The sequence below is a fragment of the Anser anser genome (genome assembly GCF_964211835.1).
Source record: "Anser anser genome assembly, chromosome: 2".
Classification (NCBI taxonomy): Eukaryota; Metazoa; Chordata; class Aves; order Anseriformes; family Anatidae; genus Anser; species Anser anser.
In genome coordinates, this window is record NC_139721.1 from 79,873,756 (window position 1) to 79,891,764 (window position 18,009).

The 18,009-nt window shown below is 39.5% G+C and overlaps 1 protein-coding gene across 1 annotated transcript in view; it reads left to right on the forward strand.

Annotated features, from left to right (window-relative positions):
- Positions 1-12,571: 12,571 nt before the first annotated feature.
- The window catches only part of LOC310894889 (uncharacterized protein), a 35,390-nt gene continuing 29,952 nt past the window's right edge, over positions 12,572-18,009 (forward strand). Inside the window, exon 1 of the mRNA XM_083825548.1 lies at positions 12,572-12,869. Within this exon, the coding sequence (XP_083681674.1) occupies positions 12,757-12,869 (113 nt within the window). The 5' untranslated portion in view covers positions 12,572-12,756. The remainder of the gene's footprint in view (positions 12,870-18,009) is intronic.

Consider the following 18,009-nt stretch of genomic DNA (forward strand, 5'->3'; position numbering starts at 1 on the left):
CGTTAGCTATTCAAAGAATTAACTGCAACGAAGCAGTAAGGGAGCGTCTGTTCCTTGTCACTTAACTCAGCACCATAACAGAGGGCAGGGCAAGAAGAAAGTTATAAAAAATTCTAGCAGAGAAATGAAAAAATCACTTTGCTGTCCCCCAGTCTGGATTATTCTCTTAGAAGGTGGTTCAAAATGCCAGTGGTTGCTTTTCCAAGTTGTCTCTACAGTCACTGAACGAATCAGTAGCAGAATGTAAGAGAAACCAAAGATATGGACCAGAGGGGACTCTTAACATTGCTGAAACTAAGTTTTTTGTAACAACACATGCATTTGGCTAGATACATGCTATTCACACTCTTTATATATTCCTTTACATTTATTTGTGGCAAAGCGGTAAGGTAAGAATTAATGCTGTTATTTTTAACATGCATATTTCAAGTGGGTGAAAGCTCTCTCCCAGGCTTGTGTGCCTGGGATAAAGCATTCTGTGATTAGTTGTGACCAAAACCAGAAGAACGATACATAAAATTACTTCTTTATTACCCCTATTACAATGCATTAACTGTTTGCTAGGTGCTGACAGAGTCAGACCCCTGCAGCCTTTCTTTTGGTTTGCCACAGAGGAGTGCTGGATTCAAACCAACAAACAGAGGCGCATAGTGGGGCTGGTCAAAGAGTAACTTGGGTGCCAATGATGGGGAAATGACAGAATTCACATCTCCTTGGGACTGGAAAGAGGCAACACTGCAGTAAAAGCAACAGGATTTCAGGAGGACAGATTTCAGTTATCCAGAGGGTTGTTAGGTAAGATTTCCTGGAAGGCTGATCCAAAGTAAAGAAAGAAATCAAATGAAATTATATAACTCTAAATAAATGTTATTAAAGGTGCAACTTCAAACTTTCCAGTTGCAGAAGATGGGCAGGAAGTAGAGTAAATGATCAGCTTGTTTAGGTCACTTTGATCCCAAACATTAGAGGAAATTATACAGGAAGTAGAAACTATATTGGAGTACTAAAGACAGATTTTCAGCAGCACGCAGAAACAACATCAGAGAGGCCAAAGCAGAAAATGAGATGTTATTCCTAGAAACCCTGGCTACCAAAAGCATTCTAACAATGCATTAATAATAGGAAAAATAGGGTTAGTCAACTTGTAAATTGAAGGGGAAGGCTACTGGCAAATGACGTTGGTAGGCAACATATTTAATGCTTTTTTAATCAACATTCCCTAAAAAGTGGATTCCACAATTAAGATCAATAGCAAAGGGAATAATCTGACCCTCACACAGAGAAAGAACAGGTTAGAGAGCACTTTGATTTGCTTCGTATTTTCAAATTGGTTGAGTCCAAAGAATTAACTTTAATCCTAGAGTACTCCAGGAACAGTGTGATCTACTCTCATGGCCATTGATGGTGGTCTTCAGGAACATATGATTTATGGGTGAGGTACTCACAAGCAGATAAAAACAAACATGACATGCCCTGAAAAGGAGGATGACAAAACCAAAGAATTATTGACTAAACAATTTAACTCAGTTATTCAGAGTTTAGGAGAAAATAGTAAAACATGATTATTTGTGACAATTTGTAAGCATCACAAGAGAAGAAAAAGAGCGCACATTGATTTTGACTAAATCCATTGACTTGTCAATATCTAATCTGATTTCTTTATTTGGCTGTTAATGGACCTGTGAATCAGAAGAAAACCAGTAACTGTTATATGCCACGTTCTCACACTGGATACAAGATCTTGTCTGCTTTTGAGTAACACACTTAAAAGTTGCATGTTCTCAAACCTGTTGACACAGACTCTCTGAAATTAACAAACCAAAGAAACTAAGTCTGAATGAATCTAATAACAGATGGATGCAAAATCAACTGGAAAGTCATACTGAGACAGCATGAGGTCACTATCAAAGTGGAAGGACAAATATTGTCAAGTGTTCAGAGTCCATAGTGTGTATGGACAAGGAAGTGTTTTCTTTAACAAATTAGAAAATGGAATAGAGATCTCCATGAAGCCGAGGGGGAATGCAAATAAGCTAGCTTAGAAATGAAAATGATCACCAGAGATGATCTGGGTAAAATAAATAAATGATCTGGGGGGAAAATCAGATGAAATTAGCAGGGACAAATGCAAAATACTGCACTTGTGGGGGACTTAGCAGTTTCGAATGAACAGGGTAAGGAACACTGTTATAGAAAGGAGTATAAAGCTTGTAATGGAGTCAACAACAGCATATTGTTGTTGAAATAGGCAAGTGCAGTGTAGATACATATATATGATCTGTGAACGCATCAAGTACTCCTGATTATTTGCTGTTAGGGTCTCAATAGTGGCCCTGTTTTTGGTGCTGGATGTTGAGAGACTGAGGAAGAGCCATGAAAATTACCAGAATTTTCAAAAATGTGACATGGAAGGAAAGGTGGGAAAAAAGTGGGATCTTTTAGCATGAGAAAGGGTGATATCGTCCAGAAAGAAAGAACCAGGACAGCCTTCCAATACATAAAAGGCTGCTATGAAGAATTAGAGAGTGATCTATTCTGTGTGTGCCTTATGGATAGTGCATGACACAGTAGCTTTAAACACAAGGAAAATCATTTTAATGATAGGGATTTACAGCACTGGAACAGATTTGCATAGGCAGGTTGTGGCATATCTTAGTTCTCTGATTTATAGACTAGATAATATGATTTATGATTTATAGACTACGTTGTTCCATCAGGAACAACCTGCTACAGCTCACCATGCCCTGGATAAGCAGTGTCATACCTGATGCTTCAAGATTGCCTCCAGCCCTACAGTATTTTGATAGGAGTGGGATCTTGACCTCCCCAAAGTCAATGCTGAAGAGTCCCATTGACTTCCTGCAACTCTTCAAGTGCCAGACAAGCTCTCATAAACAGCAGTAGCTAATCCTACTGCAACCAAAACTTTCTTTCACCTTTAGACAAGTCTTTTTAATTTGGGTAAATATATTACATGTAGGTAGCAGAGCTGTAATCAGAGAATAGGAGGCAGGGTCTCATAGATTGCTCTTGCTTCACCCATTTTGCCACATCTGTACTGCTTGAGACTACATTGTTTTTTCAGCTATAAATTTGACAGCTGGACAAACACTTGTGACAATCCCAGTTTCAGGGTGCAGCTGGGGTGAGGGTGGGAGATGAGGATGACAGCCAGGCTGGCAGGGCCTCACTGGCAAGGAAGGCATCCAATACTACAGTAGCCAAAAACAAAGAGGAGAGCAGATCCTGTGACAGTAACTAGGGTTAGCCAAGTCCAGATCACCAGAGAAGTCTGCTGCAGTGAGGCAGAACTGAGATCAAGCCAGGATGTCAAGTTTGCAAGTCAGAGCCACTGTCAATGAGGCACATGGCCAGGCATAGGCATATCTGCACTGTAGCTCAGGGAAGGACCAAGGGTGAATGCCTTAGCTTGAACAGAGCACCTAAGCAAAGGGGACCAGGCCCTTGCTTCTCACGGCTTTTTCTCACCCATCTCTTTCCACAGCAGTGATCTAAGATCCTGCAATGGCTCCAAATCCAAGCTAGCCAAACCCCTGGGGAGGGCAGTGCAGGGCCTTCACAATCCAGATAAAAGCATCTGCTGCTCATTTGCCACAGCACCCAAAGAACAAATTCCTGAGTACTCCCTGAGAATCACAGACCCATACTGGATTTTAAAGGATAGCCATGTGCTGATGTAAGAAAGACTACTGATAAGCCACAGCCTTAGGAAAAAAATCCCAAATACATATTTCCAACCTCACTGACTGGTTTTAACTAGCTAATAATCTCAAAGCTATGACCATAAGAAATGACGGTTTGTTGGGTTTTGTTTTAAAGGACAGATTAGCTGTGAGATTTTTGATACCCTCATTTCTAGCATCTGTAGGCTCCAGAGACCAGATTTCCTAACCACAACTCTATTTCTGACATGTTTTCTCTATTGTAGGCTCCAGTGCTACACCCATAATCTCCCTGAGTACAACCAAGACTGTACCACCTTTTGTAGCAGCCCCTTGCCCTTCATTAGGCTGTCCATCAGCAGTGGACCACCAGAGAATCTGGCCCAAAATGTTCAGTATTTTAATCTGTGTTTTATAATCTCTACATGACTATTGAAACCAACATTTTTTTGTAGTTAACTGTGAGGAAAGATGTGTTCGGCAGCACTTGAGCCGTCATGCTGAAGTGTTTGACTATAGCCTTGGTGACACAATTGGCCCATGTGTGCAAGGAAGTGACAGCATCAGCTAAGCCTGTCACACCACTGACCCTACCAGCAAATCTGACATTTCTGGAGACTATAATTACTTGATCATCTTTGTCAGATGCTCTCACTGACTCATGCGTTATAAACTATGAGGTAGTGTCTCTGCTTTCTGGATCAGTTTGTCCATTGGGGTGGCTAAGCCAGATGGTTAGCAGAAGCATCTGCCTAATTCTGGTGGTTAATCTCTTTGAATCCCACCCTGCTCATAGTCCAGCCTCTTTTCCTTTCCTTCAAGAATGTTTCTGAAGAGCTGTCTCTTCTGGGCAAGCAAATGGCAGTGGTCAGTTTGTACAGAAATCCTTATGGCTCACATATAAGAAAATGCATTTGCAATCGTGCCTTGCCTTTCAAACAAGGATACTAAATGAGTCAATCAGGGAAATATATTTCATCAGACTCACAGAAGGTTCCTGCCACCACTCTGGTATGAGCACTATTTTGGCCATTGGGAGAATAAGAACTGAGGGACAGAAAGAACAAAAAGAAAGCAGATATACAGGAGAAAATGGATTAAGCAAGGTGGGTTTTCTGTGTCACTCATGCAGGGGTCTCACCCAAAATGGTACACACACTTTATTCTCCCTGATGGCAGCTGAATTAACATTCATTTAGATGCATACCTGTATCAGGCCATGTACTGGCTTTGTGCAGAATCCTGCAGGGGCTCCCAGGACAAAGTCTCTGGAGTGGCCTCAAGCTACTTGGGATAAAGTTTGCCTTTTTCCATTCCCGACATCACCTCTGCTTTGAATACCTGGGGATGTTTCTGGTTGCCTGCTGGCAAAAAGGCACTGGAAAGAAATTTGTTAAATTAGCACTTCTTGCTGCCAGAAAACTTTTCGACTGCAAGGTGGAAATGTGAGAAACCTCCCACTCTGCACACAGGGCTAGCACATTCGGCTGCTATGCTTCACTGGAAAAAATCTGCTGTAATTTTAAACAGAAACCACAGAGGTCTGACAAAAGCCCATAGGAGACTCCTGGAACTTTTAACCAAATTGTTATTGTATTTCAAAACTGTTGGACTTTTACTGTTAGCTTGCATTATTCTTCTAGTAAAGGCCTGATCCTGACACCCAACAAAACTTCCCACTGACTAGGATGGGATGGCCAGCAATGTACAGTGCACAGGACAGGATCTTTACAAAAAAGGGGTATATAGAAATTTTGGGGGTCCCCGTTTTTGCAGGACTTTGCACCCTCATTTTAACCATGTTTTTTTTCTGGCAAATTTCTGGCAGGTGCAAACTTCACCCAGGGAAACATTTAAATATCAGGAATTACATCTCTGTCTATAAATAACTACATTATGGCTATAATAACTGCATCTCTGGCTATAAATTACTTATTTATCTCTATTGCCCTTTTCATAAGAGAGAAAGGTCGGTATATTCCTTTAAATTCATTCTCTAGGTGTCTCAGTCCTCAGCACAACTGGCATGAACAGGCTTGCTCTTCAGGTTTGTAGAATTGGAGGCACCTGTACATGCTTAAGAAGGGATTTCAGCCCTGGACTCCACTCTTGGTGCAGCAAACACAATGGTCCAGAATTAACCCTTCGTGAGCCCCATGATCTTTGAAGGAGACTGTCTGTTGAGTTCATCAGAGAAATAATCAACAAAAGTTACAGTAAAAAAAACAATGCTTGGCACACTGAATAAAAAGAAATAAATATCATAGGCACCTAGTTTCACCAACCAAAACTTCAGCGTAGTCATTTAAACAGTGAGCCTGTGAACCATGAGGTTGGAAGCAAACTACTTCAGTCAATGGAAAGACTTTCATTAAGCTAAATGGCTTTGTATCAAGCTTTTACTGGATGGAGCTCTAAAAAGTTTCCTCCAGAAGTTCTGGAGACTATTTTGGTCTACTCAAGCTGTAGGGAAGGAACCTAGAAGACAATAGCTGGCCAAATCAGCAGAGGATTCATAAATATGGGCAACTGAAATACAGTATGAGTTAAGAATTTGTTGGTATATAGCTGAAGTATGACCAGTATGCTTAACTGTAGCTTTAAGACTGCACTTCAGTGGCTGTTCAACTGCACTTATTCATAATGCTCTGCATGGAAGTTCTGCATGCTTCATAAGGTGTACCAAAGCCTAGGTGAGGTATTAACAAAACAGCAAATTATAGCTGGATTTCTAAAAATATTTGACGTATAAGGTATAAAGCACAAGGCATCCCACTTCTGATAAAAGCTTTGTTTTTAGATCTTTTTAAATAGTCCATTGGCTTGCCAAAAAGATATTGTTTGTACTTTTGAATCTAGATATCAGCACTTATACCTTATTTTTAGCTAATTTATTAATTGGCATGCACTTATGTTAATAAAAAACAAAACATCCAAATCAACTTATGCAATTTGTGTGAGTGATTCACTCTAGTGAATGTCTGTTGCTTTTGAATCTCATTTTAACACCAGCCACGTCTTTTTTTTTTTTTTTTTCTTTTTCAGCTAGAACAGCAGTGATTGATATTGCTAGGTTAATTATGTGAACCTTTAAACTGTGGTTTGGAAAACATTACACATCTGAGGTATTTGTACAAATTCCTCAGATGGGATTAATAGGGGGATTAATAACAAGACCCGTTATTTTGTTTTGTTTTGTTTTTAATGGAAACCTTGAAAGGAGCATGTGTGCGTGAGACAGATCTGAACTAGGACTGGTGTGTGTTTGCATGCATTCCTACCCCTCATCTTTTCCCTACTTTTCTCTGCGGCAGGACACTGATCTTGTTGTGAGTCTTGTCAACTGTATGGTGGGTTACACCTACTCGCTTGCAGGACTGTATCCTCCAAGCTAAAACCCAGTTCTCAGATAATAAAATAGAGCATACATGTACCAACATATGCATTCAGTCACATAAATATAATAACAGTTTTCTGCCTCTTTATCATTCAAACAAGGATCGTTTGCCTTACTGGAAGCCAAAACACAAACTGTGCTTTAGTCAAATAAAAATTATTGAGCTCAACAGGGCAAGTGAGTAAAATTTAATGGCCTGTAACTTACAGGTTACACCATACAATCTAGTCCCTTTTGGCCTCCAATTCTACAATCCTAAATGGAATTTAAGCCCTGCATGTTTTTTTTAATTAGAACATTGGTGAGACTGGAGGGGCCTATCTAACTTCAGCCGTGCGTAGGTGTGGATGGACGGATGGCTATATTTTCCTTGGGTGAAAGACTGCCCTTCTGCATTGTATTTGGCTTCGTTTTTGAAGTGGCTGAACATCCCGTCCAAATACAAATTGGCCCAGGATTAGTTTCCACTTCCTTTCCTTCCTTCTGCTGAAACAAATAAAAACTGGGATTCGACTTAAGAACTCCTGGCTTCGTGGGCAGGGTCTGCAAGGCCCTTCACTAACCAAAGAGCACAGTACTTAAGGAGCATGCAAGATACATCCAAAAACTCTTTGGGATGTTAATCTAACTCAATACCTCCAGTCAAGAAAGTTAATAAGTATTTTCAGGTAGCTGTTGCTTAATTTCTCACATGCTGACTCAGGAGTGAGAGGCATTTCAGAGAAGATCCCCGCAGAGAAGAACATGAAAATAGATCAAAACAGATATTGAAATACAGACTATGTTAGTTCCAAATGTAACTTCCAGGTCCAACTGACACAGCAAAAACCCTGGCAATAATGGACTTGGCCTTTTAAGTAGCTGTCAGAACTCAGCTTCTTACCTTAGAATAAGGTATAAATAAGCTCTTGAAATCTCGTTTCCAATTCTTTGCTCAGAGATTGAGAACTATTTGACAGTCATTAAGTGTGTCTAATTTGGCCAAAAGGCAGACTTTGCATGATGAAAAGCCTGCTCAAAAGTTATTGGGATACCATATTTATGGGTCAGTTCATTTGTGACAGATCCAATGTTTAAAGACTATTGTTGCTCCAGATGATACATGTCCTCTACCGAATACTTTGTTCTGAAAACTTCTGTGTTAGAATCACAGAATCACAGAATCGTCTAGGTTGGAAGAGACCTCCAAGATCACCCAGTCCAGCCTCTGACCTAACCCTAACAAGTCCTCCGCTAAACCATATCACTAAGCTAAGAACTAGAACTACCATCGTGTCATACTGAGGCTGTCATAAACAACACCTAACGCTTGCTTCAGGGTGGACTTCATCCTAAAATCAGTGTCAGGTCCTATTTTCCTCCCTTCAGGACTGAGTCCTGTGATACAAACAGAATATATTTCATTTATTCTGCCTTTTTTTTTTTTCAGGTGGAAAAAAAGAGTAATTGTAAAACATACAAGACCTGTCAGAGAGATAAGGCAGCTGCAATTTTTAGCATTGACAAAGCACCAAAGCTTTCAGCATCCTGAGTAATATTATAAAGTCCCATTATTTAAGTCATATTATGATATTATAAAGAAAAAAGCTGGAAGCCATGGCATAAAAAAGTTACAGTTTTGGAAGCTTAGAAATTTCTACCGCTGGGGAAAATTAGTAGAGTGGGTATGTGTTTCCATTCTGGTTGTAGCATACCATTTGGTGAATTATCTTGAAATTATCTTGAATCTTTGGTGAATTATTAGCACGTAAAGTTGGGTGCAAGCCAGTCTGTTATCTCCTTTACTGCTATCCCTGAATAGCAGCAAGTAGGTAACATCCTTCCATTCCCTGATCTTCACCTCCAGGCTTCCTTCTTGCACTGATATCTCCTTCTATTCAAGCAACTGGCAGTCCTGCATCCCTCCACTCTTCCTCCCATGTCATGAATGGCACCTAACTTGTCCTGCAGCCTTCTGAGTTGTGACACCCATATTTGCAGTTCCTCTGGGAAGTGACTACAAATTCCTATTCTCTGTGAGAAAATCTGATTTACAGTACTGCTTGGGATGGGCATTTAATACTGCTTGGGATGGGCATGGTTCATTAAATCCATTCTTCATTGCCAGGGCAGATACGTAATTCCTGCTGTGACTGTCTCGCCTGTTTGTAGATGAAGGATCCTTTTTGTGCTGTGGTCTGTTGTGCTACACTACCACTGTCGAAAGAGAAGATTTTCTGTCTAACCTTAATGCTCCTTGCTGCTGTTTAAGCATGGTGCTTCCCGTGCTAATCTACAAAGATGGAGGGAACAGATTATTCCCTTCTTCATTACAGAAACCTGTTGTGTTCTGATTGTTATTGTGTTTTCCTTATTTTAGACTTAACAACCCCAATTCTTTCAAGCTTTTCTTACAGGTCATATTTTATACTCCCTTGAAGATTTTCACTAGCGATAGTTCAGGAAACTGGCGAAAACCACATTGTACTAACACTTCCAAAACTCTCACCAGGCTTTCCTAATGGTGGGCAGAGCAAAGGATTACTCTGTGTATATTACAAATTGTACCAGTATTTCTGCAACCCATCACCATGTTTTTCTGCTTAACAACACCATGAAATACTGATTTTCACATGGTTTATCATGAACAGGTAGTCTCTATCCATTTTCTACAGAAATGTCCCTTGTCAGTTGCTGTTTGTCCTGCATTTGTGTCTGATGAATTCTCCCTGAATACCACACCTTGCACGTGCTCCACTGAATATCATCCCATTTTTTTCTAGACCAATTCTGGATTTTGTTGAAATTGCTTTGAATTTTTAACCTCCCCAGTGGTGAACATCTCCTACTCTCACCCTGTACCCTGCTTTCACTTGAACAGATACTTTTCAACCTTGCAAATTGATTGGGATTATATTGAACAGTTCTGGTTCCAGGGCTGATCCTTGTCAGAACCCAGGCAGCACAGTGTTCTAGTTTTGACAGTCAGCCACTGAAAACTACTCTCCAAGAGTAGTTTTGTATTAGTGAACTTCCTGTGCTAGACTTGCAAAGATTAGTAGTCTAGAGTTAAGAAAACTGTGATTTTACTTTTACTCCAAAAGCAAAACTTGTCTCTAATTTCAAGAAAGTGCCAAGATTGACCAGGCTTCAAAGCTAACTGAAAATACATTAAAAAATTAAATGAATACTAATTTAACTTCAGTAGCTATTTGGTCAAGCTGTTGTGAAGCTTCAAAGGTTCACTGAGGTTTGTGGGTTGCTCAGAGGATAACCTGGAGATCTGATTTTCAAGATTACAACTAACTCAGACTGAAAAATATGTGAATATATGAAAGACCTGTATTCTGCTAAAAGTCTAACTCACTGCATAGTTAGTCATGAATAGACAAGTAACTATAACATTTAGAAGAAATATGTAGCAGCTTCTATGTGTGTTACAAAATAGCTCTTGGTATATGTACAGAAATGCATTTTATCCTTAATTTAAAAAACACATGTTGTTGTTCATAATCCCTTCTATTCACCCCTGCAAATATTACTGAGGTAAAATATTCTGTTTGAATTGGGATTTCATTACAAAACAACGTGTCAAACTTAAAATCTCAGTAAGTAGTTTTTTTTGTTTTGTTTTGTTTTTGTTTTTTTCTTCCCTTCAGAATATGACTTGCCTATTAAGACTATTTTAGAGGAATATCAGCCCTTACGATTTTCCAATTTTTCATCCACAGACAGTTTGAAAAGCACTAAATGAATGATGTAGGAAAGTGAAAGAATAATATTGCAGATGCAGGCATGAAATCTGGAATTAATATTTTTTTGGGAGTCAAAGAAGTAAGCTGCACTGGAAAGACTGAAAGCAAACAAACAAACAAAAAAACAGATGGTCCATCTGGACTGAACAGGAGATTTTCACCTGAAGACTCCACCAGTCCTCTTTCTATTAAGTGGGCTAATGGGGAAGTATTGAGATGCAGTGGTGACCAGTGTGTAGTAAAGCCTTAACCTAGACAGAGAGATTCAGTACAAGCATCTTCTGAATGGTGTAAGTGAATTAGGAGCATATGTTCAATTTCCTACAGTAAAATAGCCCCCTGTGAGGCGAGCAGCTGTAAGGTTAGTGGTCTTAGAGTCCAAAGTGACTTTGCAAATGGAAATAACTTAGAAACTTTAAAAAAGTACTCCACACTTATTTGAAACATAAATAGACTTGAGCCTAAACAAATGCTTAAGGAAAGATAGACAAGAAGTACCAGACCTATTTTCTTTTTGGAACAAGAGCAGTTTTTCTTACATACTGAAATATTTCTACTTCATGTTTTATCTAAAAGGCTTACTGTGAAATACATAATGTTTTCCCTCGGGTGATTTGTAGCAAAGATATAAACCGTTTTATACAGAGAACATTGGCTGATTTCTGTTACTGTAACTCTTGTCCTAAGTCTTAATGAAGAATAAATCTTTAACCACGGACAAAAATGTTACCAGCTCCCAGCTTGCTTAAAATTGCAGTGGGAGCTGGGCATCTAACACACAGGCTCTTCAGGAAACTCTGCACTGATGAATGCCTGTGGAAATGCTGAGGTCTGCTTCTTTGAAGGGGTAGAGGGGTTAGATTTCAACAAGCAGCTGGATTGTCCTTGCTAGTTGGAGGCCTCCAGAGGAAGAAGATAGGCCTTTGAAGACTCATGTTGTTTACTGTACAAAAGTACCACCACGGGTCATTGCGTGTGGAACTTCTCACTTCTATTCTCTGCTTTTCCTGCCCCACAAATCTTCATATTTCTTTCTTTCCATGCCTTAAGTGCAAATGCAAATGTTATGCTCTAAATCATGTTATTTCAAGATTTCTGCTACAGCAATGCCAAAGATGAGACTGAAATTGCAGTGTAACCAGAATATTCCTCTTTCTGCTCTTCAGGAATTCTGGTTTTTCGCTCCGTGGCACCGCTCCCTGCAGGCACTGCACCCATCAGGCGTGCCAGGGGAAGCTGCAAAGCACAATTGCCAAGGAAGAGCTTGTCCCCCTCAGCAAACAGGAGACAAAGAGGTTTGTGAGCTCATTACTGCCATCATGCTAAACTTTGCTCTCAGAAGTAGACCCATTATAATTACCCATTACCCATTGTAATTACCTATTACAGAAGGTAATACCTGAATTGCTCTGAAGTTAGGAAAAGGTTTTCTCGTATTTTGGTGTGACACTTTTATTCCTCTTGGGGTGGCAAAACCCTTCTCTCTCTCAGCAGTATAAATTACCATTTTATAGTTTCTTTCAGTTCTCATTTGTGGCACTAGTATCTTAAGTATGTCTCCTCTGTACTGTTGAGCAACTTCAAAGAAAAAAAAAAAGAATTTAGCTAAAGCCAGAGCTATTGAAACATCTGCTAATGTGGAGTTATTTAAGGTGGTATTTCAAGCTCAATTTTTGTATTTCTTTTTTACATTTTGGTTGCTGAACAAAGATTTGGTCTCACTGCCTATATCTGACCTGGGAGCTCCCATGATTCAGAAGAGAAACATTTTGGTGGAGATCCACTGCCTCTTCCTGCTTTATCTCTGATACTCCAGCCCCTCATTGCTGACAGAGACCCCAGCAGTGTGGAGGTCACCTTTCGTTTGCCACAACAACTGAGCTGGGTCAGCAGAGCTGGCTGCTGGAAACAAGAGTCCATCAACAACATTCCCAGCAAGGTGATGGATCAGATCTTGGGTCCATCCATGGGGAGAAGTCTGTCCATCCAGTCAGAAGCAGCAGGAGACAGGACCAGAGACAGAGCTAGAGATGAGCTACAGTGCATGCCTGAAAGGTCCGTGCGGAAGGTAAGGTGCCTACAGCAAAAGACCGAGGTCCAGCCTGGAGGCAGCCAGAGGCAGGACTGGAGACAGACACACCTGTGATGCTGCTCAGGCAGGATATGGGTGCCCAGTCCTGAGGTGGAACAGGGTGCCTGTGCCATGGGCAAGGTACAGGGGGAGGCCCCAGGTGAGGCTGGTCAGGGCTTTTGGTGCCCTCGGGGCCCTGCAGGGATACAGAGCTCAGATATGCTCAGTGATGCCGTGTTTTGCAACATAAGGTAGTGGCTAAATTCCAGCTCGCAGGATCACAGCAGGATGGATTCAATTGTTATGTGATCCCACCACAGCTCACACTCACAGCTAGATAAACACGGGCATCCCAAACACAGGTATTCCAAATTAATAGCACAGTGGAGAACCTTGATGCTAGGTGTCTTCTTGCCCAAAGGAAGGGTGAGCTAGAGGCACTGACATTACAGATTACTCAGCCCCACTTTTCCATTCTAGCGCAGAAATAGCTCTCCTTCCCTTATTTCTTCACTTATTTCCCTTTCTGCCATTTCAAATGAACCTGATCTTCCAAAAAATATATCCAAGTCTCAAAACCAATACTAACATCGTTACTTATAAAGCTGCCATTTCTCTCTGCCGCCAAATTCCTCTCTGTAAATGTTTTCATGTTTTTCTCCTTTCTCCCACTGTTCTGATTTCTTGTGAAATAGTATATTTTCCAGGGTGAACAGTAGTTTCCCAGTCACCTATGGGAGTGGTGAGTATCGAACTTGGGTTAACAAGAACTTGACAAATCAGAATTTCCTTTATCTCCCAAACAAGACATGGTGCCAAAAACAATAGATGAACAATGCAGTACTTTTGAAAGAGGACTCACTTCGGTATGTGATACAAAGGAAAATATCTTTAAAAGTAGCAAAACACAGATAAGATTAATTTGCTCATTTCTTGGGAATTGCACTTTCACAGAAAAGGAAAGTTCATGTTAAGGTTTTGAATGCTCTGGGACAAAGTCAATACTCCCACCTACTGGTCTCACAGCAGAAAGTTTTTTTTTCTTTTTTTTCTTCTTTTTCTTTTTCTTTTTCTTTTTCTTTTTCTTTTTCTTTTTCTTTTTCTTTTTCTTTTTCTTTTTCTTTTTCTTTTTCTTTTTCTTTTTCTTTTTCTTTTTCTTTTTCTTTTTCTTTTTCTTTTTCTTTTTCTTTTTCTTTTTCTTTTTCTTTTTCTTTTTCTTTTTCTTTTTCTTTTTCTTTTTCTTTTTCTTTTTCTTTCTTTTTCTTTTTCTTTTTCTTTTTCTTTTTCTTTTTCTTTTTCTTTTTCTTTTTCTTTTTCTTTTTCTTTTTCTTTTTCTTTTTCTTTTTCTTTCCCTTTCCCTTTCCCTTTCCCTTTCCCTTTCCCTTTCCCTTTCCCTTTCCCTTTCCCTTTCCCTTTCCCTTTCCCTTTCCCTTTCCTTTTCCTTTTCCTTTTCCTTTTCCTTTTCCTTTTCCTTTTCCTTTTCCTTTTCCTTTTCCTTTTCCTTTTCCTTTTCCTTTTCCTTTTCCTTTTCCTTTTCCTTTTCCTTTTCCTTTTCCTTTTCCTTTTCCTTTTCCATTTTATTTCTTTTTATTTTTCTCTTTTCACTTCTCTTTTCTCTTTCTCTTTCTTTTTTCATTTGTCTTTTTTTTTTCTTTCTGTTTTCCTTTGCTCTTTTCCCTTGCTCTTTCCCTTTCACTTTTCCTGTTTCTTTTTCTTTTCCTGTTTCTTGTTTTCTCTTTTTCATTTTATTTTCCTTTCCCTTTTTTTCTTTCTCTTTTGAGGTTGAAGTTCCTATTTTCCTTCAGAGGTTCTACAGATTCATAGAAGTAAAAGTAATTGCTCCAGCAAAAAACATAGTATTATAAAATGCACATCCTCACAATCATGTATTTTTTCTTTTCTGACAACAGTGAGAACAGTGAGTTTTCTCATTGTGAGTGGAACAACTTTTATCCAATCAATGCATTCTGACAAAAACAAGTAATAACACAGAACTGATAATGTCTTCAGAATAAGATACATCATCCTCTGGCTTGTTTTTTCAAAATTGCTCATTATACTGAAAATCCTGCTTGCTATTCACTGTAGGAAAGGTAAACAATATAATTTGAGGAATATATTTATTATTTGTTCAGTGACAGTCAGGATCTCCCATGCTTTCTAGTTCATGGTGGCTCTCATTCACTGTGGCTCTCATTCATTCCTAAGGATCATTTGCAAATTTGAGTAACCCACTCTGCCTGAGAAAGGCTGGCAGAGCACAGACCTCAAGCAATCTTATTTACTTATTTGACCCCTTAGTTGACCCCAGTGACTTTGTTTTCTCTTGCAAGTAGATACATCCCGTGTAAACATGGACTATAAAGAATGCAAGACCCCTCATAAATTATTTGCTTTAATTACCTCAAAATCATCTGTTATGAATAGGTGCACATTCGTGATGTTGCTGGTTGTCCCTGCTGAAAGACAATGAGTAATTCTTACTACGAAGCTCAGCTCAGCAGAAATCCATTTTGTTAACTAATACTTGCATATGCAGGATATCTCTCACACACCTTCTTAGGTACAGTTCTTATTTTTTTGCATACAGTATTCTTCTATGTTTTTATTTTTTTAATTTTTGTTCTGAAAGCCAGTAAAAATACTGAGATTCTCTTTACAAGAGAGAAAAACAGTATTTTACCTCTAAGCATTTAAACTATTTTCACTCTTTTATTCCCCATTTTTGTAACTCTTACAACATAACAGATTATTTTTAGAGAAGTGAGAGGAAAAATAGAAACAAGGTTTAAAAAAAAAAAAACAAAACTAATCATTTGTTTATAATATAATAGTAACTACTATAAATGGCTCCCTATTATTATTCATGTTACATTAGTGCCTATGGGCTCCAACCAGGAAGCACAAGGGGATGAAATGACTTGCCCAGATTTGCACTGCAGCCAGAGCCAAACCAGAAGCAGAACCCGCAGCTCCGTCTCAGACTCCTGGCCTAACCCTTAGACCATTCTGCTCCCCTCCCAGCCAAGAAGCACATTTCCATGTATTTACCATAGGCCTTAATAGCTGCTTGCATGAAACCAGCCATGTTTTGGTTAACGAACACGTTCAGAGCTTAGTGCTGATGCCTAATAAACTGTTTCATTTTGAATACTTACCTGCCTGGTGAAGGTGGCGTAATCCCCTAAAAGCCAGATTTCCACTGTCCTTTAAGCCTCCACATGCACAAAAGACCATTGACTGGGATTTTCAGAAGTACCTCCCTGTTTCACCCCTCTGGGATTTTCATTCTGCAGGTTTGAGCAGCTTGGTACTTTTCACAGTCTGTGCCTTATGCAGGGACTGGAGTTTTTGCAGGGAAAAGACACGAAAAGGGGATCTCTGTACTGCAAGTGTGCTTCACATCCTGTGCCAGAGGATGGTGGGGCCACTGTGCCCCTGCATACCTCCCCATCTCCTTTACCTCATGGCTGCCCTCAATGTTAGCTTTGATTCTGCTAGAGTTGCGAGGATCCCTATTTTGGCAAGGTTATGTCATCTACATTTTGCTGTGTGTGGGCTGTTATGATGTGCTTTGAAATCCTGTTACACGCTGACTTGTTGGGTGGATCAGGCAGACTGCTCTGCTCCTATCTCCACCAAAAGTCCTTGTCTGGCTTTTAAAAGCCTGAACAAATATTGCATGTAGGATATGGTGTCCTTGTTTCACATTGCCAGCCGTGGGAGCTGAAGACATGCACGCCACAAGAAGTGCTCAGCAGTTCATAGGCTCCAGTGCTTCTTGTCTAAATGCAAAGTGCGTTTGGTGACAATGCTTGTGCATGTACAATGTCACACACTCACATGGACTTACCCTCTAGTTCCTACTTCTACAATAAAAGAGATTTCAGCCCACCATTGCATATGCTGTGATATTCTGGCTTCTTGCTGAAGTAAGTGCTAGTTTTGTTTTGATGCAACAGTGACATGAGTTGTTCTTTAATATCCCTGCTGCTTTTAATAACCGTTTGGATGCCAGTCTTTCAAAGACCAATAGAAAGTTCAACTGTCCCCCCCCCCACCCCCCCAATCCAATCCCTAAACTGGGTAAACATTAAAATTACCAGCAAAATAAAAGTCTTCAACCTTGTCAACAAACAAAACTTTCCTTACCTCTGTTGCTGGCTCTAACTCCACTGGTGCATATGCATCAGGTATAACTGCATCCCAACCAGGAGCTGTGGGTTCAGTCTGCTGAGCACACCCAAGAACAGGAAAGTTGTAGAAATAACATATGGGTTGTAAAGCTCTCCAGTAAGAAAGGTATCTTAAAGGCAAAATATTTTGTTTTATTGGATAGTCCTCCAGCTGTATTAATAAAATACTGGTTAGAAATGTTTATACATATAAGATTTATCATGGTGAGATTGATTCCAAACCTAGGTTTATTGTGCAAGATGAAGAGAAATCAGTCATGCTGTCAATCCAAATTCATCTCCGAGCACTTTTTTTGAACCAGACAGCCCCCTAAAATAAACATTTCTTAAATAGAAACTTCCTTCATAACAATTTGAAGCCCAACATCATCACATTATTATAATTATTATCATTATTTATTTATTTATTTATTTAATGCTGTGAAAAACTCCAATCTTTCTGGCCTATCTCGTGTAGTTCATCTACTATCTCTGGTAGTTCAACTGAAAGGGAACCTCTGGCACTTTTCAACAGAAAGACACTTGTCCAGCAATGTTCCCTCATTCAAGGAAACAATAAAAGTCCTTAGCATGGACTATTGCTGTACTCTTGGCCTCCCTACTCCTCTGCTGTACAACAAGCTTTTAGTTCAATACTTTGAAAAAGAAATATATGTTGAGATGTGTATATTCCACCGCAAACCTTTCTTTGTGAAACCACAAGGTTTTTTTGCATTTAACTGCCAAAACCCAGAAAAAAGTTTCCTGGTTCAAGGAAATCCAGACTTTACAGTACAAGCATGCACAGATATGGGTCACAAACAACTTTAACTTAGTCTTTCATTGATTTTTTGGAATAATTGATGCTCTACCATATTTGTGGTTCTAGATGAAATATAACCATTTTTAAAGACTAACATTTTTTTCATAACCCTCCCGGTTTCAGTGA